This window comes from Asterias amurensis, chromosome 13, assembly GCF_032118995.1.
Source record: "Asterias amurensis chromosome 13, ASM3211899v1".
NCBI classification, from domain to species: Eukaryota; Metazoa; Echinodermata; class Asteroidea; order Forcipulatida; family Asteriidae; genus Asterias; species Asterias amurensis.
The window spans coordinates 7,296,643-7,324,420 of record NC_092660.1 but is presented as its reverse complement, the minus strand read 5'-3'; the positions used below and the strand labels follow the sequence as shown (position 1 = coordinate 7,324,420).

At 39.8% G+C, this 27,778-nt stretch overlaps 1 protein-coding gene across 2 annotated transcripts; it reads left to right on the top strand.

Moving 5' to 3' along the window:
- Window positions 1-141: 141 nt before the first annotated feature.
- Window positions 142-27,778, top strand: LOC139946103 (cystinosin-like). Of its 2 annotated transcripts, none has more exons than XM_071943707.1 (9): window positions 142-372; window positions 14,113-14,383; window positions 16,909-17,027; window positions 17,606-17,746; window positions 19,429-19,528; window positions 21,346-21,465; window positions 22,290-22,469; window positions 23,387-23,504; window positions 25,220-27,774. In XM_071943707.1, exons 2-9 carry the CDS (start codon window positions 14,138-14,140, stop codon window positions 25,414-25,416), a joined length of 1,221 nt encoding a protein of 406 aa, XP_071799808.1. In that variant the 5' UTR covers window positions 142-372; window positions 14,113-14,137; the 3' UTR covers window positions 25,417-27,774. The 2 variants fall into 2 exon arrangements, with proteins under 2 accessions (XP_071799808.1, XP_071799807.1); XM_071943706.1 differs by lacking the exon at window positions 142-372 and adding an exon at window positions 12,017-12,286 and having other exon boundaries at window positions 25,220-27,778.

Sequence of the window (27,778 nt, the reverse complement as noted above, 5' to 3'; positions counted from 1 at the left end):
CTGATCAGTGTGCATGCTGCACGTACCCCCGGCCAACTAAAAAATAATGATCTTACAAAAAAACTAAAATTGGTTCGAGCGCCCTCTATCGATGGTACGTGTCAAACTAGTGTCAAGGTGTGTGTCACGTGTCATCAAAGATTATCATGCATGTTTTGTGTCTGTCCCAGATATTATTGTTATCTCTCACTCAGCAGTGTAGTAAACACTAACTCGTGATCGTCTCACACCCTCTCCGATCCTCAGACCGAAGTCAAGACTCTACTCTGTAATAATAAACTCCTGTCCTATATGATAGAACGGTATAGTTCTCATCCGGCTGTGACTGCGTCGTTGCGGACGGTTTGAGTCGAAATTGACTGTTCTGTACGGGTATGTATCGGCGCTTATGAGTCAACTCGGTCCCAAGTCAACTCGGTCCCAGTCAACTCGGTCCCAAGTCAACTCGGTCCCAGGTCAACTCGGTCCCAAGTCAACTCGGTCCCAAGTCAACTCGGTCCGTATGGTTGACGAGAAATAATTGAATTGGAAAAAAAAACCTACTGTCCTTTGACTTTGTACATAAAATGGGATAAGTGTGCACCAATATTCGATGCCTTCAATTTTTTCAATAGCGACCCATTTGTTTCAAAAAAAAGATCTTCAAAATGTCTCTTTGCTTTTAACCAGTCTGTATGGCTCTCAACAATTCATTAATTGACAAACATTAACAATTGAATCCTCTTTGATTTCTTTTCAAGTAACTTACATTTAAAAATTAAATAAAAACCAAAATCTACTATTACTTTTACTTAAATTAAAAAACGAAAACTATTAAGAAAAATAGTGTTTGGTCGAAAATAAATAACAAATATAATATTGTTCAATTATAACTTGGGCTGCGGTCCCTCCCCATCCTCCCGCCCGCCCGTGCAAGCTTCCCTGCCTTGGGACCGAGTTGTCTTGGGACCGAGTTGACTTGGGACCGAGTTGACTTGGGACCGAGATGACTTGGGACCGAGTTGACTGGGACCGAGTTGGCTTGGGACCGAGTTGACCGGTACCCGTATCGGCACCCCATCAGCTCAAATGTTTTCGATAGTTATCTATAAAATAAGGTTTTTTGACCTCCTACTTCAATCAATGAATTGATTCCCATTTACCGCAGGACTGTGCATGCTCTACCGGTGAGGGGAGCTCTGCTATTTAGTCGACGGTCTGTACTCCTAGAACTATTTCGGTTTCGTCCGGCTATCGTCTCCCGTAACGGGAGACAATAGCCGGACGAAACCGAAATAGTTCTAGGAGTAGACAGTCTGTATTTTGTATTTTTGTGAGAAACGGCTCCCTCTGAAGTGCCATAGTTTTCGAGAAAGAAGTAATTTTCCACGAATTTGATTTCGAGACCTCAGATTTAGAACTTGAGGTCTCGAAATCAACCATCTAAACGTACACAACTTTGTGTGACAAGGGTGTTTTTTTCTTTCATTATTGTCTTAGGCAGTTTCATCAAGTTGATTTCACGTGTACCAAAACACACACACACACAGCCCCGAAAAAAAAGAACGAAATGTATTAAATCATAACTCACATTTTGTACAACTCACAACTATGAGACTTGACAGCAGGCAAAAGCATTCTCTCCTCGTGCTTACATTTCAAAAAAATTTGAACTCGGATGAATAGTTTCGAAGATATTGTAAAAAATAGAGAGCAACGACAGAAACCGGATGCTTGGCCTCGCGTGTAGCGCCCATTCGTTTGTGCATGACATCACCTTTGAACCCCGTGGACAACGGATTTCGGAAATCTTCGGAAGGCGCCGAAGAAGCCCGAAGACGTTTTTTTGCGATGAGGGAGCACATGTTTACACAAAATGAGATAACGATTACATCATCGTGTAGCCGATAAAATTCCGCACATGGTACATCTAGTCGCATAGCTTTTACCATGAAAACCTATTTTTGTCAGCGTTTTCCGTTTTTTGAATCAAGATTTCTTCCAGAGATAATTATCAAAATTGAATGCGACTTTGTCAGTGCTAATTCCCATACTTTTAAGATTAACTTGTGAAAATTTGGTGTAATTTGATTATGGATTCTTCTCCCTCCGAGAGGTTTTGTTCAACCATTTCTTGCAAAGTTGTCCTAAATACGCACGAATGTACATGACGTCGCACAGTCTGCAAACCTCCCAATTGGTAGAGGGCGCTCGTCATATAGTGCGCCCTCTTTTGCCATAGGCTGTGCGTTAAACTTGGCCGTGGCCGATATAAAGAAAAACATAAGAATTGAACTTGAACACAGGTACGTTTTTTGCACGATCCACGCTCATTAAAAACGGTATATCTCTGCAACCAAACATCCGATTTCAAAATTTTAAATTTATTTTTACTCCTTATAATACACCTTAACAGACCACATCTTGTCAGAGAAAAAATCGCCTGCATTTAATTTCACTGAAACTGCCTCATTGTCTTGCAAGTTAAGTTCGATGATCGATTGAGCTCAAATGTTCACAGTTTTGTTATTTTATACATATGTTGAGATACACCAACTGTGAAGGCTAGTCTTTGACAATTACCGATAGTGTCCACTGCCTTTAAAATAAAATTATTACAAACTTTGCTATAAATAATATAATAAACGTGATAAAAAGTATTTAATAGACCTTTAGCCCACCTTGTCATCATTTAGTAAGCCCTGTTATGTGTCATAGTAATTCCACAAATGTAAGGAATAAAATGAGGTATGTTGGAGTAGTATTGGACTTTTTTAAATGGGAGAAATTTGCAATCAAACTACCTCGCATTTTGCGACCTTTGAAAACTTAGCGTTTAAGACATGTAATTGAAGGTGGGCTGTAATGGTGACAGTGATGAGACCGATGTTAAAAGCGGAGCCATTAACAGCTCAACAAGGTGGGCTAAATAGACCTTATGCATTGACTTGACGTCATCCAGGCGCCATCTTTGAGGTCAAACGGTGACGAAACAATCGAAACGCACATAGATTGGCCAATGAACAACCTCCTTTTGACCTCAAGGCGAGGGCGCCGTACTGAAATGACGTCATGTGCATTCAAGGTCTATTAGGCCTATAAACGGTTTATAAACAGGGAGGTAGAAATCACTGTAGTGTAGGCCATGCATTGTTGTACCAGCAATCAAATGAGTCAAAGAAACAACATCCAACCTTGAAAGCTCCAAACAAATTATCATCTGCTACATGTAGATTAGGTTTTATTCTCCTTCAGTCCGCGCAAAATGCAAATAATGCAACGTTGCATTATACTCGGACACAATTTGCTACAGACACCATTACTGAGATTTCGGTCACAGCTTAAAGCTGGGTTTATTGCCAGTCAAAAAGATTGTCATAAAACGTATTATTTGGCAAGGAGCCGGATGCCAAACACAGGGCAAATCGACTAAACATACACACAACCACCTGCACGTGGACAAACAAAACATACATAAAATACAACTTTTCACATTTAAAATGGACGCCTTCGCCCATCCAACCACCATAAATTGTGGTCATCCAAAGAACAAACCTTGTCCTTCCAATATGGATTTAATTTTCCATATCCCATTTAACAAAACATACCACGATAGGTCACATGACCATATTAGACTGAACATTACATGACCTCCACAGAAAACAACACACACATAACGCACCTTGCCTAAAATTACCAACAAACAATTCAAATATATATATACCCTAAATTCCCCCAAAGTGGAACGCCTGAGGGGATACACTTGACTTATTATTAATCTACATGTAAGTTGGTACAGATTACACCCCTTAACTATACAAAGTTAACAATTAAAAGTTTCCCCACGTTGGAACGCCCGAGGGGATAAACTAGCCCTAACAAAAACGAAAGGCGCTATTTACTGATAAAATCCCAATTGATGAATTACCTACTGTATTGTACCCATGGCATAATTCTAATTCCCCAAGTTGGAACGCCCGAGGGGAAATGTAAAATAGCCTTTGGGAACTGAAAGGCACTATTAATAATGAATATTATAATATTTGGTTTATGATTAGAATGACAAGTAACTTTCCCCGACAGCCTATTTACCCCCCATCACTGATATTCCTGTCATTTTTCAGCCAAAAAATTCCAAACGCGCAAAGAGCGCCCCAAAGAAAAAGACAGGTGAACAACTGCAAATCCTAACGCCTTCCACAAAATACCAAACCCCTACTTGTGCCGAGGAAAAATCCCAGGCCACACATTAAAAACTTTAAACCGACCCACACCCCTTAAAACAATTGGTCAAATCCTGACAAAAGGCTCTGTTGCCCGCCACTGACAAATGAATCCCATCAAACCTAAACAGTGACAAATCTGTCCATGTGAACTGGGGATGATGAAGAACCCCACACCCAATTTTTTCCGCATGAGCCCGAGCAGCCCGATTGATAGCCTTCCGCTGACGTTCCATGCTTTTCTGCGACCAGGCCCCAAAATAAAAAACCCGAGGAAGTATGTCCGACCATATGACCCTGGCATAAGGATAGTGTACACGCATCTCCTCCATAAAAATAAAAATGCTCTGCCGAATGGAAAAAACATCATATGTAACCAAATCATTGGTACCCAAGTGGATCAAGATAATAGAAGGCGGGGGAGAATTAGCCGACACTGATGTCAGATTGACCAAATATCAGCCAATTTTGCCCCACTCCTACCCAACCATACAACCGAAGCTGGAATCGGTAAAGGCTGCCTAGCCCAACGCACAAGAGTCCCCCACAACCCAGATCGGACCTGCGTAGGGGAAAAAACAGGGAGACACTAATAAAACAATTAGCCATCTAGGCTTATACCTGGCAAAGCACACAATGCCACTGGTCTAATGTAAGCCCGCGCAGCATCGGACCGCCAACGCCCCATCTGCAGTATAACTGGAAAGGGGACCCCCAACCCAAAAGCCACTGTAGCTGCACCAATCCGAAAGGAGTGAGCTCATATGCATTGTTCCCCGAGCCCGCAAAAAGCGAGTGCTCTCTTTAGAGTGACATTAAACTGATATCGAGTGAGGGGGGCGCCACTGTAATGACAAAACAAAACCCCCGGGCCCTGTGGACGAACCCCAACATATTGCCGTAAAGCTGTTACCGGACATACATGTATGCCTGCATCCCTTGCCGACGCCAAACGAATGACTTGCGGATTGCCTGACTGATTATTTTTACTACTACGGAATGAAATAAGCACCGACCCACAGCCAGCACCCAGTGAGCTAAATGATATATCAGAGAATCGTAAAATCGATTCTTGAACCCTATTATTGGAATCGACCGCAAACTCCCCCACCCTCATGAAACCAAAAAATGCCCCTAACATTGCAGCATGGAACAACAACTGTTCATACTGAGATGAACAGACATGCGGGAGAGAAAGCAAAATGTGCCTGAGTATTGGAATTGTAATGGGTAAGCGGCTGTCTTGATGCTTGCGATCACGCCTACAACCCTCCAAAAGCTTTGACACTAGAAATTCCCGAGTAGGATCCGCATGGCCATTCAACTTGTGATAAAACCCTATTTCCACTACATATGTGGCTATTGTTGATGGGGCTAAACCTCTATGGGCGATTCCATGAAAAGGTGGAATTTTCTTAGAAAAATGAAATTGCTCACAGAATTGAATTTTTATCTTTATATCGTTCCAAACATGTCCAAGTGTCAGGAGATTTTTTTATATTCTGTTTGGATATTGTTAACTGTGGAATTTTTTTTCCTTCCAATAGTGCACTTTGGTGGGAAAAAAAGTAATGTTTTTTATGGTTTTAACAATTTGACCTATTTTTATAGTCGGTATCAATTTTCTTTAAAAAAGTATAAATGAGGGCAAGTATGGGCAGTATTCTTTCAAAAAAAATATGTAAAATTTCAATACAACTCATGTACACTTGTGTGAACACTAGGTTTTAGGTACTCTCAGAGAGCGTAACGCGTGTTACCAAACACACCCTTTTAAATATAATTACTAAACAACCTGGTTTCAAATGCTGCAACTTTTAATTTTCCTCCTACTAATAAGGGCTCATGTAAAAACTTAGATGAATTCTTAACCACCGCTTCACAATGAGCCTCTGAACAGTGTAACGCGTGTTACCATGTAACGCGTGCTACCATGTAACGCGTGCTACCAATGTAACACGTGTTACCAAGCCCAATACACTGTATACAAGGGTCAGATGGGCACAGCACACAGTAAAAAACTAAAATATTCCTACCATGTTCCATGGCCTGGTAGGCAAGCACAACGTGAATGAGGTGGAATTACTTTTCAACATCCCATAGCAAAGGACCTGCGATGGAATTGGGGGGTCAAATTAATGATTCTAAGCGTGGGGAGTTATTTTTAATTGGGATAATTTTCGTGGTGAAGTAATGCAAGTAAGTGATAAAAATGACTTCAGTGTTTTAGGGTTGCCCCCTGCTTGAAGGAATTAGAAGTTGGCAAGTCCTAAAGATGACAAAACATTTTATTTTAGGAATCATATTATTAGGAAACTGGAGAACCCGTGATAGTAAACAATCGCATGCACTACAAATTTTGGGGCAATGTAGAGCAACTAAAAAAATAAATAAATAAAAAGGTCTATAGCTACTGTTTTGCTCTTCAATTATGATGTGCAACTGATATTGGTTGATAAATTTGAGAAACTGTAACTCAACAATTGAAATAACATCAATAATGTAGCAAGACAAACTGTAACACGTGTTACCGTAACGCGTGTTACTTTAAATTTTGTGATATGTAGAGCAAAACGTTAAGAAAATGGTCTATTTAATTTTTTGCTCTTTAAATATGATGCGCAACTGATATTTGTTGATATTTTTTGAGAATTTGTAACTCAGCAACTGAAATAACATAATAAACATGTAGCTTGGAAAAATTGTAACGTGTGTTACCGTAACGCGTGTTACCGACTATTTTGCAATTTACTAAAAAAGTTACACTTGGACTATTGTTATTATTCTGGTATAATAAACCTTAGCTTAGTACTTGATGACAATAGATTTTTTTTTGTAGTAGACTGGTTAGTTTTAGGACAAAGTTGAAATGAAGTTCAGTATTTTTTGGGTCTTTCCATTCAGCGTAACGCGTGTTACCGATTTTAGCTCTCTCAGCTAAACCAGTTGATCTCTCACTTTTGTGAACATGGGGATCTAGCCTAGATATTCAGGTTTTAAAATACAAAAGATGAACACCTAAATCAAAGTAGTCTTGCAGCCAGAGAATGGAGAATGATGAAGGACCCTCAAAAGCGTAACGCGTGTTACCGCGGAATCGCCCCTGAGGGAAAGCCAAGCAATGAAATCCCTAACACTTGAAGGAGCAACTGGCATGATAACACCGCCTGACATTTGACCCCTAAACTGACAGAAAGCATTCCAACCAGTGGAATAAGTTCGGGGCGAATTCTGGGAAAAAGCCAATGACAATAGCCGTGAAACCTCACCTGCTACCATATCATGGGAAGTTCCGGAAGGGGGGTCATGTTCGCATCTGCGTCAGCAGCCGCTGCTCGCAAACGCTCCATCTGGAAACGAGACAAAGCATCCGCCAAAACATTAGTGAAGCCCGAAATGTGCTTGTCCCTAAATACAATGCGAAAACGAAGGCAATGTAACACAAACAGACGCACTAAATGCATGATGCGTGTACACCGTGAAGTCTGACCATTGATGATATGCACAACCGCCAAGTTATCTGTTCGAAAAAGCACCTGACGGCTTGCCAACAAAGGCCCCCAGCACAACACCGCCACTACAACTGGAAAAAAATCAAAAAATGCAATTGATGGAGGGTCAGCAATAATACACTGTTGCCAACGTCCTTGAAACCACTTGCCTTGAAAACACCCACCAAAACCCACAGATGCAGCAGCATCCATAAACAATTCAAGGCATTGTCCCAATTACAATCTAAAAATGGTGAAATCCCATTAAAGTGGGCCAAGAACTCCAGCCACATCAATAAATCAAGCCTAGCTCCATGAGAAAGTGTCACCCTGTGATGCGGTTTCCTTAAACCTTGAGTCAAAGCAATGAGTCGCCTGCAAAATGCCCGACAAAGGGAAATTGCTTTACATACAAAATTCAAAGATCCAATCAAAGATTGCACTTCCACCAAAGTTAATTCTCGCTTACTCAAAGCCTCTTGGATTTTACTACACAGTGCTAACACTTTAGGTGCTGGCACGCGAATCTGCCCAACTACTGCGTCGATTTCTAGGCCCAAATAAGTACCGTATTTTCCTGCGGATAAGACGCGTCTTATCTGACTTTTTAGACCCTTAAAAACCTGCACTGGCCCTTGAGTCTTTTCTTGCGCAATGGGCACACCTAGCCCATGACAGATGGCAGTAAATGCTGTCAATGAATGCGCACATGCCTCCACTGATGTGCCAACAAACAAAAAATCATCTAAGTAATGAGTTATTAAAGAGGAACCCGTAACTTGCTGAATACGAAAGTCTAAAAACGTGCTAAACATCTCAAACAGCGAACATGAAATTGAACAGCCCATAGGCAAGCACTTATCATAATAATACAATCCATCAAACATGAAACCTAACAATTGATAGTCCCTAGGGTGCACTGGAAGTAACCTAAAAGCAGATTTAATATCCGATTTCGCCAACCAAGCGCCATCATCACCAGCCTGCATAACCAAGTTGACTGCATGATCAAATGAGGCATAATGCACAACACACTTTTCCTGCTCAATGAAATCATTAATAGACTCACCGGTAGGAAAGGATAAATGGTGAATAAGACGAAATGTATTTGGCTCACTCTTTGGTACAAGCCCAATCGGCGAACACTGCAGCTGTGGTAGCGGTCGGGACAAAAAAGGACCAGCAACGCGGCCTAGGCTAATCTCTTTCGCCAATTTCTCACGCACAACCTGTGGACGCTGATGAGCGGATGGCAAGCAATTAGAATCCCGTTGCACCCTAGGTCCTACGTAATGCAAACTAAAGCATACCTAAAACCATCCATCAAAGTCATGGTGGCATGCCTATTTGGATACTGTTCAAACCACTCCCTCAAAACAAACAACTTAATTGGGGTAGGAGGCACGAAAATTGTTATTGAGCTTACCCGCAGCAGCAGTAGCTGGAGCTGCTGCAGCTCCCGTCCCCTTGACAGCTGGTGAACGCACTACTGCTGGCAGTGCCCTTTGACCCGCCTCTGCCACTGGTGCCCGCCCGCTATCAACGCGCCTCACGTTGCGCGACCCATTACCAGCGCCTGCTGCTGGCTGGGAGCCAAATCGTGCCCGGCAACTTAGCGCATTGTGGTTTGCGCGCAAACATATACTACATTTGTGCACAAATTTGCACGGCGCAAACCGGCAACCCTGGGCCCTGTTGAATGCATAACACACACCACCAGAGCCTAGGGAGCGAGGCCACGGCCGCCCGCTGTAGGACCAAAAGTGCTGTAACGGTTAGTATTGGGCTGAGGGCTAGGGGTTGCGCTACCAATTGATGCCGCTGCTGCTACGGTTACCCACAGCTCGATATCCATGATTCCCCAACTACTGGCTGGATTAACAGCGTGCCTCAGACGAAACTGTTCGTCGTAAGTCCTCCACCCAAACCCAGAAAACTGTACTGAAGCTAATCTAATGGTTTCGGCATATTTTAACAGCTCTGCTGCACGAGCTGCATGCCGCTCAAGATATATTGACATAAATACATGAAATGCCGAGAGCCATTTGTCAAAACTATCAATTTTCCTTTTCAAGGAAGGTTGCTTGAACACAATCCTCTCCCCTTCCACCGCAAGTGTAAACTCTGATTGCTGTTGCTGGCAGGTCGCCAGCTACTTGATCGAGTTGTCAGTTAGCAATTGTGAGAAATCGACAAATGCCCCGTCCCAAATTTTTTGTTTTATGGACATGGGTACTGATAACCCCAACCCATGAGTGTTCCCCCTAAAGCTAGGAACCATAGCTGGGGCTGTGCTAGGGAAGGGTTGACCACAGAAATTTGCAACAGCCATACCATCAAGATTGCCCCCACTACTGGCACTGCTACCATGGCCACCGGCACTACTGCCAACGTTAGCCGACAAAGCATTATTCAATAGGACTGTGGCATTATTATTATCTGCAACACCGTTACCCATACCCATGATACTGGCACTTGTACCTGAACTTGTACGAACATCACTACTGCCACTGCTATGATTATTAATATTACCAATAGGCCTACCCTGACTGTCACTACTACTACCATTGAAATTGGGCAAATTAATGTCCCGCGACTGCCCCCCGAATTGCCCTTGCAAAATATCACCAAGATGCTGTCCGGACTCACCCAACTGCACCCCTTGACCATGTTGACCTTGCACATTCCTGCCATTGCCGTCATCAGTTGGTTGCTGCTCGTCACGTTGCTGACCTCTAGCTCTCTTAGCCGCCGGTGGCCCTTCATTTCCGGTGGCAGGAGGCCGAACAGCCGGTGGCTGGCGGGGGGGGGGGCGCTAATGGTGCGAGCGAGCTGGTGGTCTCCGCTGCGAAGCGCGCCGGTAAACGGCTGGCCCTCCTTGGTCGTGGCATAATGCCAACAAAAAAGTTCAAATCGGCGACAGGAAGAATGTCTTAACTCCGTCCCGATCTACTAGGCTAATTAATATAAATAAAAGTCTCGCCTACGCGGTAAAATAAGAAAGAAAATATCTTCCTGAGTCCCACAAAGTTAGTATTTAGATGATTCCTAAAGTTGAACCCGATGTCCGGCCCCGCGTAGCTCAAGCGCCGACAGTTGGTTGGATGTGGTATCCTCTACTCTCTTTTCCTTGATACTCGAACTCGTGCACGACGAGGAACTTCAAAAAGGCTGGCAGCAATCGCTGGCGCACACACAGTGGTGTAGAGAGAACCTCGCAAATGTAGACATACACGTCCGCTGAAGAACACTTGTAGGAAAGACCTCAAAATCAAATGCTCCTTGCCTCCGCACAGACGTCTGTTGAACCCACTATTTTTTTATTAGGTAAATTAACTTTATCATCAGCGCCTGTAACTAAAAAATATTTGTTGCATCCCCAACAAAAACTGTGACAAAAGTGATGTTTAACGTTTTCCCTCCAAAAAGACCCCCTTAGATAATGTAACCCCATTGGTTAGAAGTTGAAATTTAAACCTATGATTGGCCAATGCCCTTACCCAATCAAAAACCTGATTCTGACCAAAGCTGCTTGCTGATTGGTTAACAACCCACACTGGTGGATCCCTTGTATCCATGCGAACAGCCCTCAGAGGCCATCCAACCAGTCACATGACCTGTTATAATGCTCAGCATTGCTTTAAACTCACATAGACTGGCCAGCAGTCACCCCACCATTTATGAACAACAACATGCACCACCCAGCCTTATGCTGAGTATAAGGCATTTGATCATTTAGTTGATAAAATGAATTATTGTGCAACCAGTAGCGCAATAATGCAACTTCCAGTGTAAAAGTAGAACAATTGAAGCTACGTTGAAAACAAGGTGAAATACTGTCAATGCTACTCAGCTTATGTGGTCTGAGGGTAAAATAAAACATCTTTATTGTTGTTTTAGGATAGTTGGGCTGGTTGGGGATGGGGTCGAGGAGGGGTGGTGTTTGGGGGCGGAGCTAACACTACACGTGAGAATAGCGTCGTGGTTAAAGGTTTATTTATTCATGTTTTTAAGCTACATAATTATATTCTGGGTTTACATTAAGTTTTAATTGTAATAAATTTCTTTTTTCAAATTATTTCTGAACATTGATTAGTTCTTTTAATAGATTTTGTTAAAAACTTGGGTTTTTTCCATATTTTTTTTAATTATTATTATATTTATATAATAAGGGAATCAATGTGTGGTGAAAAGGTTTACAACTAGTGGTTTAATCCCAACGAGGCCTGGTTCTTGATAATTTTACTGAGACGAAGTCGAGGTAAATTATCAAGAACCAGGCGGGCTTAAACCACTAGTTGAAAACTGATTCAACACACTTTGATTCCCATTCATAAATACCTTTTCGGTCAAAAACATCAACACTTTTTGGTCAAAAAGTAAAATAAATGCAAAAATTATAATTGTTCAATGATTTCTTTCAACACAACACCCCTCTAGCTATGAACTGGTATTTAGCCCTCCGCCGCCCACGGGTAAACAACTCCTTGTAAGGGAATGCTGTACGCGTCGCGCGTATCGCGTGATGTGGCATAACTGTTTCAGCCATTGCTCTCGACCAATAGGAATGAAGAAACTGTCTTACAAGAACAGGTGCAACCAAAATTAATTATTTTATATCACTGATATTTAATAGTTAGTAGCCATATCTCAAGTTTCAAACCACGGTTCTTTCCCAAAGCTTTGGACAGACCGGCCTACTCCTGCCAAAGTTGTCACAATATTTACTTAGGTTCCCTGCTTTAATATGAAATACTCGTCTACATAACAAAATTTGTTATCCAACTACTTCAGCCAAGGCAAGGAGCAAAGTTACTAAATTAGTTATTTTACTAGGCTCTTCCAAGTTTCCCGCCATCTGTTTATGTTTCGCGCAATTCATGAATGGTCAGGCACATCAATACATTTTAAAACTTAACATCAATAAAGTTAATATTTATTAAAAAATTAACATTAAAAAACATTCAGTATAATTAAAAACTGTAATATTATTTTTTTATGACTCTGAACAATGTTATTTGTTAAATGTAGATGGGACAGTCGTTACTCTAGTTGGGACCCCCAGTCCCAACTAGAGTAATGACTGTCCCAATTGCAGTGGGGATAGACCAAATTTATTTTATAATATTTTCTCAACTATAGTTTGGACATTCATTGGTACAGTTGGGACAGTCATTACTCTAGTTGGGACCCCTAGTCCCAACTGTAGTAATGACAGTCCCAACTGCAGTGGGCATGGTGGGGATAGACCAAATTTATTATATAATATTTTATCTGATAGGGATGGTCTAAACTATAGTTGGGACAGTCATTGGTACAGTTGGGACAGTCAATACTCTAGTTGGGACCCCCAGTCCCAACTGTAGTAATGACTGTCCCAACTGTAGTGGGGATAGACCAAAGAAATTTATTTTACAATATTTTATCTGGTAGGGATGGTGTCAACTATAGTTGCGACAGTCATTACTGTCGCGACAGTCACTACTCTAGTTGGGACAGTCCCAACTGTAGAAATACTATTTCTATTGACTTTGCTTGTTGACTTGGCCTCTAGGCATGTTTTTGTAGGCTCGGACGCGTATACACGCTAATTTTTTATACAAAACTATATAAAGAAGTACTTGAGAATAATTATGTACCCACTCAAACCTTTCTACTACACCCCGCCGCGCTCCAGCCACAAAAGCAATGCTAGCTCACACCTAGAATAAGCGCTGCCTGTTCCTGTAACTACACTGCTAAACAATTTCCGACTTGATTTCAAGACTGGCTCACACCATTGAGGTACATGTAGTCTCATGCGCATGCCTACACTGTTTTATCTGAGCACACACAACCAGTACACAGCAGCAAAAAACAACCCTGGTACCACTGCAACGCGCTGGTACCCTGCATTACTGTCCCAACTATAGCTGTGCGGCCCCAACTCTAACACTCAAGTTGGGACCAGTCTCAACTAGAGTTGGTACGATTGGTACGATCGTCAAGTTGGTGTGGAACAGATGTAGATCACATGATATGGTTGCTATCTGAGATTCTATGGCGTGCCAATAATATGGGGAGAAAAATTAAATATTTTAAGTGAAAATGAAAAAAAAGGAGGAAACATAAAAGACAAAACTATATTTATATAGGTGGAAAAAGGGGTGGTAGACAGGTAATTAGTGAATGTGGCAGACTAAAAAGGGGAATTTCTATCGAAAAAGAAGACGGCAAAGACAATACAAATTGTTGGTCATCTCCTTCAATTCAATTGGATGTTCAGACTATGGCATTAAATAGTCTAGTCTGTAGGCGCCTTATCCACATTTTCTCCCTATCCAGACGAACAGTTTCTCTGTACTGGTAGTTTCCTAGTCCCTCAATGTCCCTCAATGTCTAACATTATTTTTAATGGTAGTGTTTTGCTTCTATTTTAGTAACTCCATCAGAGCAGCTACCATAATGGAAAAGAAAGACAGATTCATCCCACTGCGCTTTTCAGTTGTCTGTATGGTCACATTGACAGTGAGCTTATGTGTGCCGTCGTTAGCTGCCAATAGTGTTAACCTGACTGTATCACCTCAAGAAATGACTATTGAACATGGCACACCAGATGAATTCTTTCTGAGGTCAAACATTAACTTGAATGAAACGGCACTCGTCAACCTTTACAGTACAAACTATTTTATTGCAGCTCCTGAAGAACAAGTATGTACTTTGACATAATATGCAAATCATTTTATTAGTACAAAAATAACTTCATTATATTATGCCGCAGCTAATGTAACAGAACACACTAACTTGGGACAGACTCTTGACCTCAATTGTAAGTTAGTTGCCTTGGATCAGACGAGTTTGTCCTTTGTCCATGAAAACGTTTGAAAACCGTTTGTTTTAAAATGCATAGAGATGTTTTAAAAGTAGAACATGAAGATCAACACGAAAATGCTTCCAAAATTGCTTTGTTTACCTCTTTCGTTGTGAACTAACCATGGAATGCCATTTTGTGGAGTCAATTTTGTGACTCCACAAAATGGCTGACCATGTTAGCTCGCAAAATAAAAGGGGAACCATCCAATTTCAAGGCATTTTTGTGGATCATTATATTCTACTTTTAAAACATCTTTCTAACCATTATGGGCAATTCCAAGCAAACATGGACATGACACCAAAAAATATAATTTGTGTCACAACTTTCTTTCCACTTAAAAGTTATAGCTAACATATGAAAGAAAACAGACAATAACTTTGTTAACACATTCTGTACCATTTTGTACAAATTCAGCTCATGTTTGCACAAGCTGTGAACGAACCCTAAAAAGTGAGAACATTAAGGTGGTTTCTTCAAAGTTAAATATTTTCCCCCCACATGGATTCTTCCAGCAAAACTTTAATATTTGTGATTAGCAGCAGGTACAACTTTTTAAAATCCAGAATGAATCTTAATTCATGTTTCTCATTTAAGCAATATGTGAGTGTACTTGTGGGAGCTTCAACAGGGTGTAATGCGACTGACCGAGAGATGAAGTTATTTCAATTGCAAGAAAAATCCACTGACTATCTTCATGGCAATTCAAAATATGCTTCTACCCTTATTTCCAAGTCTGAAATGAGTAAAGAAATCAACATTCTAAATTGTGCATTTTAATAACGAGTCATCAAAAAGTGTAATGTGACTAACCGGTAATGTGACTGACCATGCAATGCAATGCAATCTTTTTTCAAGAGGAGGACGCTAAGAGGTCAGCAAAGCTGGATATCTTGGTTATGACTTATTACGTGAATTAATAGCTCTGGGGCTCTGCAGATGCCACTCATGCCCTACCCACAATGCATTTTTCCAAAGCACATGCTGTAAACTATAACACGTGTTGTACATGTGCCATTCCAATCTGTAACGTCTAGTTTCATCATTTGTACAGAGTCTTAATGTTAACACATGAAATAAAATAAAGAAAAGCAACATTTCTGAGAATTTTGAGTAGAAAAGTGAAGTAATGGAACTAATTTACTCTCCACAAATTGTGGACATGTATACATGTTGTACCACTGCCTAGGCTGAAAAAGCAGAATGTTATGTTGAAATACAAGGGTTTCAAGAAGAGCACAGAAAAAAATCTCCAAAAAGAGCAAACAAAAGCAAAAAGCTGATGTCCTCTTTGCCACCATTTTCCTTCAGAAAGAAGAAACATGATTAATACAAAATGCTGCCTTACAAATCAGGGTAGCAATGCAAGGGTAGCAATGCATGGTCAGTGGTGTGTGGTGTAACATGCAGTGAAATTTATCCAGGCAAAGTCAAGGAGATGGGTGATCAAGAAGTTGTTTGTGTTGTAATACACTTTTAGATCACAAAACAAATTGTTTTTTTTGCATTTAGGAAACTGTGATAACCAACCAGGCCATTTTAAATTCACAGACCACTTTTTAACAATAACCCAAACTTTGAATTTTCAGGGACAATAATGTTAAAATGTATGTAAGTCCACAAAGCCCACAACATTTCTAATATCATCACTTCAAAGCCTTGGGTGTCAAGTACTAATCAGCCTATAAACTTAGTGGAAATAATATCTCACATAGAACTACTAGCACCAAGATCAAGAAATGACACAGAAAAGTGTAATGCGACTGACCATGGAATAGCCCATATGCATTTCATAACAAGCGGTTTCAAACACTTTTCATAGACCAACTCGCCCATCCAAGGCAACGTGTCCCATCACAAAATGACATCACAACAAAAACAAATAAGGTGTATATGTTGTGTTCATGCGAAACAAAGGTAGTCGACAAAAAGATTTGATTTTACTTGAGGTTTGTCACAACTTAATGAGAGTGGACTTATTTTGGGACATTATGTGACTTCGTGACTTGCAAAAATTTGACTTGAGACTTGACTTGAGCAAAAATGACTTGTGACTTGACTTGAGCAATTCCGACTTGCAACTTGACTTGAGCAATTGCGAATTGACTTGACTTGAAAAAAAAAAGACTTGGTTACAACACTGTCCCCTGCCATGAAGGTTAAATGTGAAGTGGAGCATACTATTTACTTGAATGAAAAGACATGGCCAAGTCATGGGTTACAAAGCAGATGTCAATAACTGCCTAGTCTGTTTTTGTGATGTTACTTTCCTCAGAGTAGACAAATGGTTTTACTTTTCAGTCGCCTGCTTTTGCTTTTTATAAGCTTACCTCATGGTTTTGATGCAAATTTGTTTTTATCACAGGTCGAGTTACCACCAAATGACACATCTACTAAAGTCAGAGTAAACGTTCTCACTAATTCAAGCTCACAAGTAGGAAAGGCTATAATCACTTTGAACTCTACAACTACACAACTTGGAAAGTAAGTTCCGTGCATTAAACACATTGTAATGTATATACATGTAGCAGCCACAGGCAGCTGCTACATGTTTGTATCAAAATCTAATTAATTGGTTTGTCTGTCAACACGATGTCAAGGCTGATCGGATAACAGCACCGAACTCATGCTCTTGTGTTTCTGTTCAGTAGAGAGTGGGTTCCAATCCCGATCGTGACACTTGTGTCCTTGAGCAAGACACTTTTCCATTGCTTTTTTCCACCCAGTGGTATTGGTGTTATTTGCAGAAAGCATTTTGTACTTCTTTTCACTAACGCCTTGAGTAATTTGTTATTAGAAATTTGGCTTGATAAGATTGTGTTACTGCTACTATTATTTAGGGACACTTGACTCCATAAAATGGCTGACCATGATAGTTTGCGGCGTAAAAGGAAAACCATGCAATTTCGAGGCATGTTTTTGTGGATAATTATATTCTAATTTTAAATTATCTATCTAACCATAATGCATTTCATTACAGACAGTTTCAAACGCTTTTCAAAAGATCAACTCGCCCGATGCAATGTGTCCTTTTAAATAAAATATTTTATTTTATTTTCCAGTTTGTCTAGTGTGTTTGTACGGATACAGGTGGTTGACAGCCTTGCCCTTAATGTTGTTATCATTGTTGTCGGATGGATTTATTTTGCTGCATGGACTGTCTCCTTCTACCCTCAAGTACTTCTTAATCACAAAAGAAAAAGGTAAGTTGACTAACTACAGATTACCACATTTTATCAATCAAAGATAAAATGCTTTATACACAGGGCGTACTTGTTTATGTGGCTACTCGCATGCTTCATGTATGTATGCTGCCCATGACATATAAATTCATGCCAGCTAGGGGATACGTATTTACCATGAGGGGTTGCAGTTCAGGTGCATTAATGTTTAGCAACTTAGGTAATTATGTTTTCGCGGGCAGTCACAGTCCTCTGTATACACAAATGTTGTTCGGGTTTACAGTTAGTCACTGCCTTTCAACGTGAACGGGCAATTTGTTTTTCTGTTCACAAAATGTTATTAATTTCCCACCAACAGAATTACTGGACGCTCGCGCTGTGACTGTGACATCACAAAGGAACCCTCAATCCCAAAGGTCACTACACGCTCGCGCTTTGACTGTGACGTCACAAACAACACATGCCCCCAACCCACGGGTACCCCGAAATTTACCCCAGGACGCATCATTTTAGCAGGGTGCGGGCACCACTTGACGTGAAAACAACATGGCGGCGCCCAAACAACAATGGCAGCGCCCATGCGATTTAAGCGCTACTATAGTATAGATATCCAATATTGTAACAATACGTTGTGTTAGCACTCTGAAGTTTCCACAGGGGCTAGTTCTGACCACATTGTGCCAAGGTGGAATTGCATAACTTAACTCATTGTATAAATTTCAGGTATGACTATTCTCAATAATGGTTTCATTGCCTGTGTGCCCGCATGGTTGGAGTCAGGTGTGCACACAGATAAATGTTTGGCCAGGTGCCAATTCAATATTTTAGGTGTGTTGCCCAAGGTGGTAATTGTGGCATTTAATATGTATGGGCGTGGTGCCCATTGATGGTTGGTTGTGTCGCGTGGATAATGGTGTAGAAGAAGCCAGGTAATGGCCAATTTTGTTGTGGTGTGGCAATTGTTTGCCAATTAATTATTTCGGGCGTGGTGCCCAGTAACGGTTGAAGTCACCTGTTCATGGGAAGAAGAAGCCAAGTACTGGCCAAATTTGATGAGTGTTACGTGGGAAGAAGAAGCCAAGTACTGGCCAAATTTGATGAGTGTATGTGGGAAGAAGAAGCCAAGTATTGGCTATATCTGATGAGTGTTACGTGGGAAGAAGAAGCCAAGTACTGGCCAAATTTGATGAGTGTTATGTGGGAAGAAGAAGCCCAGTATTGGCCAAATTTGATGAGTGTTACGTGGGAAGAAGAAGCCAAGTACTGGCCAAATTTGATGAGTGTATGTGGGAAGAAGAAGCCAAGTATTGGCTATATCTGATGAGTGTTACGTGGGAAGAAGAAGCCAAGTACTGGCCAAATTTGATGAGTGTTATGTGGGAAGAAGAAGCCCAGTATTGGCCAAATTTGATGAGTGTTACGTGGAAGTAAATTTGATGAGTGTTACGTGGGAAGAAGAAGCCAAGTATTAGCCAAATATGATGAGTGCTATGTGGGAAGAAGAAGCCAAGTCGGCTTCGTTCTTGAAGAAGAAGGCCTGGTCCTTGATAATTTACCTCGACTTCGTCTCGGTAAAATTATAAAGAACCAGGCCTCGGCGGGTTTAAACCACTAGGTAAAAAAAAAGCGAAATTAATATTCTGTATGCGTGATGCAAATTTAACATCTTTTATATATACAATAAATGTGTTCTTTTCTTTCAGTGTAAAAGGGCTCAATTTTGATTTTTTGACATACAACCTTATTGGCTTCACTGCATATGGCATCTTCAATGTTGGGATGTTTTGGATCCCACAAGTTAAGGTATGTTTTCCAAATCCTTTTACATTATACACATGTGTAAAAAGGCTTTTTTAATCTTTTTCAATGGTCACTTAAGGTTTGTCCAAGGTTTTCAAGTTTTTCACGTTGCTCAGAGAGTACTTCTTTTGGAGACCCCTCCCTCCAAACTGGTCCATTTTCTTTGTATCCATGTACATGTACGTATCCTCACTGTTATTATCAAGATTTCATGTTTAGGTGGTCTCTGATCCCCTCTCCATGTCATATTCTTTGAAGAGCCCCTAAGTGAGCTTGTTGTATTCGGCATAAAAAAATAATAAATTACTTTGATCTCTGATAAGTTAACAAAATAATTCCATGCAGAGGCACAACAAAGAAATTTGAATACTGACGTGAATGGTTAAGGAAAGTTCATTAGTTGATAGAGGGGGTTAGATCGATGCTACAGGTGGCTCATCATGATGTGGGTTCGAACCCCGGTCGTGACACTTGTGTCCCTGAGCAAGACACTTAACCATTGCTTTTCTCCACTCAGGGTTAAAATGGGTACCTGTGAGGGCAGAGATGGTTTATGTGAATAATTAACTTTGAGCGCAGTAACTCGCAGCACAGGCTGTACTAGCCCACCTTGTTGAGCTGTTAATGGCTCCGCTTTTAACATCGGTCTCATCACTGTCACCACTACAGCCCACCTTCGATACATGTCTTAAGCGCTAAGTTTTCAAAGGTCGCAAAATGCGTGGTAGTTTGATTGCAAATTTCTCCCATTTAAAAAAGTCCAATACTACTCCAACATACCTCATTTTATTCCTTACATTTGTGGAATTACTATGACACATAACAGGGCTTACTAAATGATGACTTTGTCCAGATGTGATGATTTGAAAATTGGTCCAAAAAAGTGTGTACAAAAATTACATTTAACGTGACATGTTCTTGGGCGCCGCCATGTTTTAATGATTCTCCTCTTGTTGGACGTGAGAAGTCAGGGCACCAGGCAAATCATACAAGTCATGAATATCCAAGAGGTCATGTCACGTGACGTGGTATGGCTACGCTGATTTATCAATTTGCGTGGTGTACAAAGTAAATATGAATATGTATGAGGTGACATTGCGTGGTTGTAGTTTCCAGATACAGCGCAGCGCTACGTCACCTTATACATTTTCAGTTTTTACTGTACACGCACATAAGCCTAACGATCATGACGTCACCTTATGGATATTCATGACTTGCAAGACTTGCGGCGCCCAAGAACATGTCACCTTAAATGTAATTTTTGTACACGTTTTTTTGGACCAATTTTCAAATCATCACATCTGGACAAAGTCATCATTTAGTAAGCCCTGTTATGTGTCATAGTAATTCCACAGATGTAAGGAATAAAATGAGGTATGTTGGAGTAGTATTGGACTTTTTTAAATGGGAGAAATTTGCAATCAAACTACCACGCATTTTGCGACCTTTGAAAACTTAGCGTTTTAGACATGTATCGAAGGTGGGCTGTAATGGTGACAGTGATGAGACCGATGTTAAAAGCGGAGCCATTAACAGCTCAACAAGGTGGGCTAAGGCTGTATAATCCACAGGGAGCTGAGATGGTTTAAGGAATGAATTAAGGCCCAGTGACCAGGGGTAATGTTGGAAGCGCTTTGAGATGCCCCTCGGGCTGTGATAAAGTGCTATACAAAAATCAATTATTATTGTTACGTGGTGAGGACACTCCTCTAGCTAAACATATTTAACAAACATTAATTTTATTTCCTATACTTCATTTATTTTTCACATTGTATGGTGACTAATTTTAAGTGTACTATTTTCTTTGTTTTATTTTGTAGGAAGAATACCATAGAAAAAAACCATTTGGGGTGAATCCAGTATTACTGAATGATGTTGTGTTTACTCTCCATGCCATTGCAATAACAGCGGTCACAATCTTCCAGTGCCTTATTTATGATGTGAGTTTGATGTGTTCCCTCTTTGGCAAGTTGCCATGCAGAGAACCTATGGTCATTTTAGAAACCACAGCTTCGGCTTTGGATTCGGATTCAGGCTACTTTCTCTCGTCTAAAGCCCTGAGCCCGTATACGCAAAGCACGCACTCATGTCAAAATACTCACGGGGCCAAGCTTGGCCAAGCTAGCCTGAGCCAAATCTGGAGCCGAAGCCGTGGTTTCAACAATTTCCCTCCTTACTAATATGTCCGGCCGTCCATCAGTTCACTACAGGCTGGGCCTGGCCTTATTTTAATTTATACATACAACCTGTCTATGGCTTTCAAATTTCAAATTTATGCTTTGAGAGGTTGAGGCGTTTTGCAAAGGGCACTTGAATTCTTTTGGAAAATGTTCAAAGTCTATGGAAATTTTTTAAAGGGGCACCAAGGCCATGAAATAAATATGAAATTAATGTAAAATTTAAAATATGACCAGGGCAACTGAGGTCATGACATTTGTGTAATTCCAGCCCTGCAACATAAGCTAAACTCACCAAAGAACAGTTAGGCCTTTTTGGATAGATGTTACTAATGTCCTTCTTGGTCATTGGAAAACAAAAAATACAAATGATCTTAATGGTCAAATTACCTGCACATTCATTGGCTGGCTGGCTGGCAGGCCTTGTAAAAATGATGTGAATTTCATGTACATACTATATGTACATATATGTACATATATGCCAATTTGAGGGTAACCCCCTTTATAGTCCATACTGTATGACTCGGATGTAAAGGAAGAACAAAAAACTTGATGAAGTAAATGTTTATTATTTTTGTGTTTCTTAGAGAGGTGGTCAGCGAGTGTCAGTGGTGTGTAAAGTATTATGTGCCGTGGCAGGGTTGTTTACAGTCATCACTCTCATCATCACAGTTGCATCTGGTGAAAAGCTCATATCATGGCTGATGTTCCTCTACTATTTTTCTTACATCAAGCTTGTTGTTTCAATCATCAAATACGTACCTCAGGTAAGTGTCTGGATGTTTTACTCAACAATGAAAAATGAAAACAGCTCTGGTCAAAAAGTGATGATATTGCAATGAATTATAGGTAGAAATTAACTTTTTGTATCCTTAATGAGTTAAAAATTGGTGGATGGGCATGGCTCTGTGACTGACTAACGAAATTGATATTTTATCCAAGTTTCCCTGCCATTAAAGCTATTTTTTTATTTTTTTTATTTTAATTCTTCAGATAATTATAGGCCATCCAGGGAAAGGCAAAAGTAAACAAATTTCATAAAAAGATGTACCCTCTCAGACCTTGCTCATAAAAAGAGTAACAATTCATATACTAAACTTAAAGGGAAGGTACATGTTTGGTAATTACTCAAAACAAATATTAACCTAAAAACTTACTTGGTAACGAGCATTGGAGAGCTGTTGATAGTATAAAACATCGTGGGAAACCGCTCCCTTTGAAGTAATGTAGTTTTTGAGAAAGAGGTAATTTCTCACAAAAATAATAAAAGACTTCTGTGTAGCTAGAAGTATTTTATTCCTATCTGAAAGCACACAGATTCGTCCAACGAGAGTGTTTTTTTGCTTTCATGATTTTCTCGCAAATTCGATGACCAATTGAGCCCCAAATTTCACAGGCTTGTTATTTTATGGTTATGATGGGATACACCAAGTGAGAGCACTGGTCTTTGACAATTACCAAACATGTACAGTGCCTTTAACACAGAAATCTAATAGTGTAGTGAAAATTAAAACAAAAGATTGCAAGTAAAAGCAATACACGAAACGATATATACAAGAACCACTGTATAAAACTAAGGCCCCTTATTGTCAAGCAATAGCAGAAACACCAACCAGACAAGATAAAATGGGGGAAAATAGTTCCTGCTTATGATGACAACCATGTTTATCTCGATTTCCTACAGGCATGGATGAACTATAAAAGAAAAAGCACTTATGGCTGGAGTATAGGTAATGTGTTACTAGACTTCACTGGTGGTTCCTTCAGCCTGGTGCAGATGTTTTTGTTGGCCTACAACAACAGTAAGTCAATATTATTCCATGCCAAACTGAATGTGCACATGAGTTAAAGACACTGGACACTATTGGTATTTGTCAAATATGAGTCTTCTCACTTGGTGTATCTCAACATGTTTAAAAATAACAAACCTCTGAAAATTTGAGCTCATTTGGTCATCGAAATTGCAAGAGAACAATGGAGTAAAAAACACCCTGTGCAAGTTGTGTGCTTTTCATATACTTGAATTTTGAGACCTTGAAATCAAACTCTGAGGTCTCAAAATCAAGTTCAAATATTTTAGTGAGAAATTACTTCTACCTCAAAACTACGTAACTTCAGAGGGAGCTGTTTCATAATTATTAGCTGTTCTGACATTTCAGTCGGAACAGCTATTGAAATCGTCCAGATTTTTAATTTTTTTAATTTTTTATTATACTTTCTTTCCTCAAAATCGTATTTGACTTAACACTTGACTTTTCAAATTATTAAAATGTCAAATTAGAATTATCAGAAAGAGACAAATCATATACCATATGAAAGCATACGGCCTAACTTAATTTTTAGATTTTCGGTTATGGACTTGTCTTGAAGTGTAGATAAGACTTCCTGCCTAACAATTTCAGTTACGTCATCATGACGTCATACGTTTGCGCGTTTTATTTTTTATGTACAAAACATATGGCACTAAAAGTGGAAACGTTTTACAAGTCAAAAACACATTAACTGACAATAACTTCAAAATAATTTGTCTGTTCGTTTTCAAACTTTCATATTCTGTGTTGAAAAATTAACTGATTCTAATAAGAGTGGTTTCAGTCCATTAAAAGCAATCAAGGTACGTTTTTAATTAACGATTGATTGAAAATCTTGGCATCATGGGTACAACGTGATACTTCATCAAATTGTATGCAGTCAGTTCCCATGCAATAACAATACCTTCCCCATGGTTAATGCAATACAAAATTGGGTTTTTGTAAAAGGCATTGGAATGGGGTAAGTTACATACCATCGTGTACCTTCTGAAATTTATTAGTACGAAAAACACAATTTTAAGACTGTGACGTCATCACATGTTAATTTATGCTAATTAGAAGCTTTAATGAGTTTTTCTTTGCAGCACTATATCTCAAAAAGTGTACGGCCGATTTCAAAGTTTTTTTCAGTAATAGACTCCTTAGGCATAGGAGATATGCCTCGGGTAGGCGTGACCCCGATTTGACCTCTACTTCCGGGTCAACCGGAAGTGGGACCATATCTCAAGAGTTACACAACCAATTTTTTTTTTTTTAGTTATAGACTCCTTATAGTCATCAAATTTTGTTGGGGAAAATCTGTGACCCCATTTTGACCTCTTCTTGCGGGTCAACCGGAAGTAGGACCATTTCTCAAGAACTACACAACCGATTTTCAAACTTTTTTCAGTTAAAGACTCCTTATGCATCAAATATTAACTTTGAAAACCGTGACCCCATGTTAACCTTTACTTCCGGGTCAACCGGAAGTGGGACCATATCTCAAGAACCATGCAACCGATCTTCAGTTTCTTTTCAATTATAGACCTCTTGAACATTGAAAATTAAAAACGGAACAGCTCTGTGTTTGTTCACAAACACTTGAAGTCTAGTTATTATTATTATTATTGGGCTTCTGCCCAACCTTCATTGTCCAAAGGGATTTGGTGTTCTTTTAGCATAAACTAGTATTTCAGAACTTCTACTGCCTTTCATTTCTTTGATAGATGACTGGAGTTCTATTTTTGGTGATCCTACAAAGTTTGGCTTGGGCTTCTTTTCCATTCTGTTTGACGTGCTATTCATTGTTCAACACTACATTCTGTATCGAGGCAACACTCCTTATTCTGAAGAATCTGAAGATGATAAAGACAAGGGTACTGAGAAAGAAAATCTTGTGAAGGGTGTAAATAATTCAAATTAATATAATTTTATTTGGTTAAGGATTATGTAAGATTATAAGACATTTGACTTAGTAGGAAAATCTAAGTAAGTTTCTCAATTTAATTTTAATACCTTTTATCGTTTGAAGAAAATCATTCAACTAGATTTATGTCAATAATTATATAACAAATTTGATGTTCTTTATTATATAACACCTAATCAGATCCTTGCCTTTTCCGTCACGTGATAGCATTTTTCGTTCCGTTCACCATTTATTTTTCGATCCATCCAGAGTAAAAACATCACTGCGTGCGCGTGTCTTTGGTAACGCAGCAATGTTACTGCAAGCATAGATATATGATATAATACCAAGGTACAAATTTTTGGCGTCTGCGTGTCTCATAATAGCTGTACATAACACACATTGTCACTGTTAAACCAAACAGGCCGACCCAAAAGAAACGGGTGTAATTTCACAATTAAAAATTGTAGGTCTACGCTTTGTTTGTTTTGAAAATTGTATCTTCTAATCAAAATGACAAAGATCTACTTTGATGTTATATAAACAAATAGTGAATGTTTTTCATTCGTGCAATAGTGCAAATATTTTCATTCTTGAAAGCTGGAATGTTCCATTCAACTCGGCTCCGCCTCATTGAATAGAACATTCCATCTTTCAACTCATGAAAATATTCGCACCATTGCATTCTCAAACATTCATTATTAGTATACTATTTGATACTGTATTTCATCATGAAGTACATTGACAAATACTATATGGTGCTTTTAATTAAGTTTAATCTCTTAGTTTGAAAATTTGATAAAATGGGTTCATCCATGTTAATAGATTGTTTTATAAATCACTATACTCAGACACAATTTGCTACAGACACCATTACTGAGATTTCGGTCACAGCTTAAAGCTGGGTTTATTGCCAGTCAAAAAGATTGTCATTAAACATATTATTGTGCAAGGAGCCGGATGTCAAACACAGGGCAAACCGACTAAACATACACACAACCACCTGCATGTGGAACAAAAACATAACCTAAAATACAACTTTTCACATTTAAAATGGATGCCTTCGCCCATCCAACCACCATAAATTGTGGCCATCCAAAGAACAAACCTTGTCCTTCCAATATGGATTTAATTTTCCATATCCCATTAACAATTAAAACATACCACGATAGGTCACATGACCATATTAGACTGAACATTACATGACCTCCACAGAAAACAACACACACATAACGCACCTTGCCTAAAATTACCAACAAACAACTCAAATATATATACATGTATACCCTAAATTCCTCCAAAGTGGAACGCCTGAGGGGATAAACTTGACTTATTATTAATCTACATTGTAAGTTGGTACAAATTACACCCCTATTAACTATACAAAGTTAACAATTAAAAGTTTCCCCACGTTGGAACGCCCGAGGGGATAAACTAGCCCTAACAAAAACGAAAGGCACTATTTACTAATAAAATGCCAACTGATGAATTACCTACTGTATTGTACCCATGGCATAATTCTAGTTCCCCATGTTGGAACGCCCGAGGGGAAATGTAAAATAGCCTTTGGGAACTGAAAGGCACTATTAACAATGAATATTATAATATTCGGTTTATGATTAGAATGACAAGTAACTTTCCCCGACAGCCTATTACCCCCCATCACTGATATTCCTGTCATTTTAAGCCAAAAAATTTCAAACGTGCAAAGCACGCCCCAAAGAAAAAGACAGGTGAACAACTGCAAATCCTAACGCCTAACACAAAATACCAAACCACTACTTGTGCCGAGGAAAAATCCCAGGCCACACCTTAAAACTTTAAACCGACCCACACCCCTTAATGCAATTGGTCGAATCCTGACAAAAGGCTCTGTTGCCCGCCACTGACAAATGAATCCCATCAAACCTAAACAGTGACAAATCTGTCCATGTGAACTGGGGATGATGAAGAAACCCACACCCAATTTTGTCCGCATGAGCCCGAGCAGCCCGATTGAAAGCCTTCCGCTGACGTTCCATGCTTTTCTGCCACTGGGCCCCAAAATAAAAAACCCGAGGAAGTATGTCTGACCATGAAGGAAGGAAGAGGAGCTTGAACGACCCGCATAACCGCAGAGTAACAAAAGAATACCCTGACAATGCCCCTGTCTGACCAGTGGAAAAAGATAGGAGACCTCCAGCTGGACGGCCGATTAACGAGCAGGATTAGATCTCTTTGTACAGAACGTGCGGTACCGCTGCTCTGCACCGTTGCCTTCGTGTAAAGTTGAATCATTGGAGACAAGAATTGTGAATATACACATTTTCATTTACCGTTTGTGGTGTTTCACTGAAACATTGTGGCATATTTTTACATTTTTTGTGACTTTCCGGTCACT

Coding starts and splice junctions, on each gene's coding strand:
- LOC139946103 (XM_071943706.1), top strand. CDS start 12,219: ATGTGGCATAACTGTTTCAGCCATTGCTCTCGACCAATAGGAATGAAG. Junction 19,529..21,345: donor TTTGGATCCCACAAGTTAAG/GTATGTTTTCCA, acceptor TTTATTTTGTAG/GAAGAATACCATAGAAAAAA. Junction 22,470..23,386: donor TCATCAAATACGTACCTCAG/GTAAGTGTCTGG, acceptor GATTTCCTACAG/GCATGGATGAACTATAAAAG.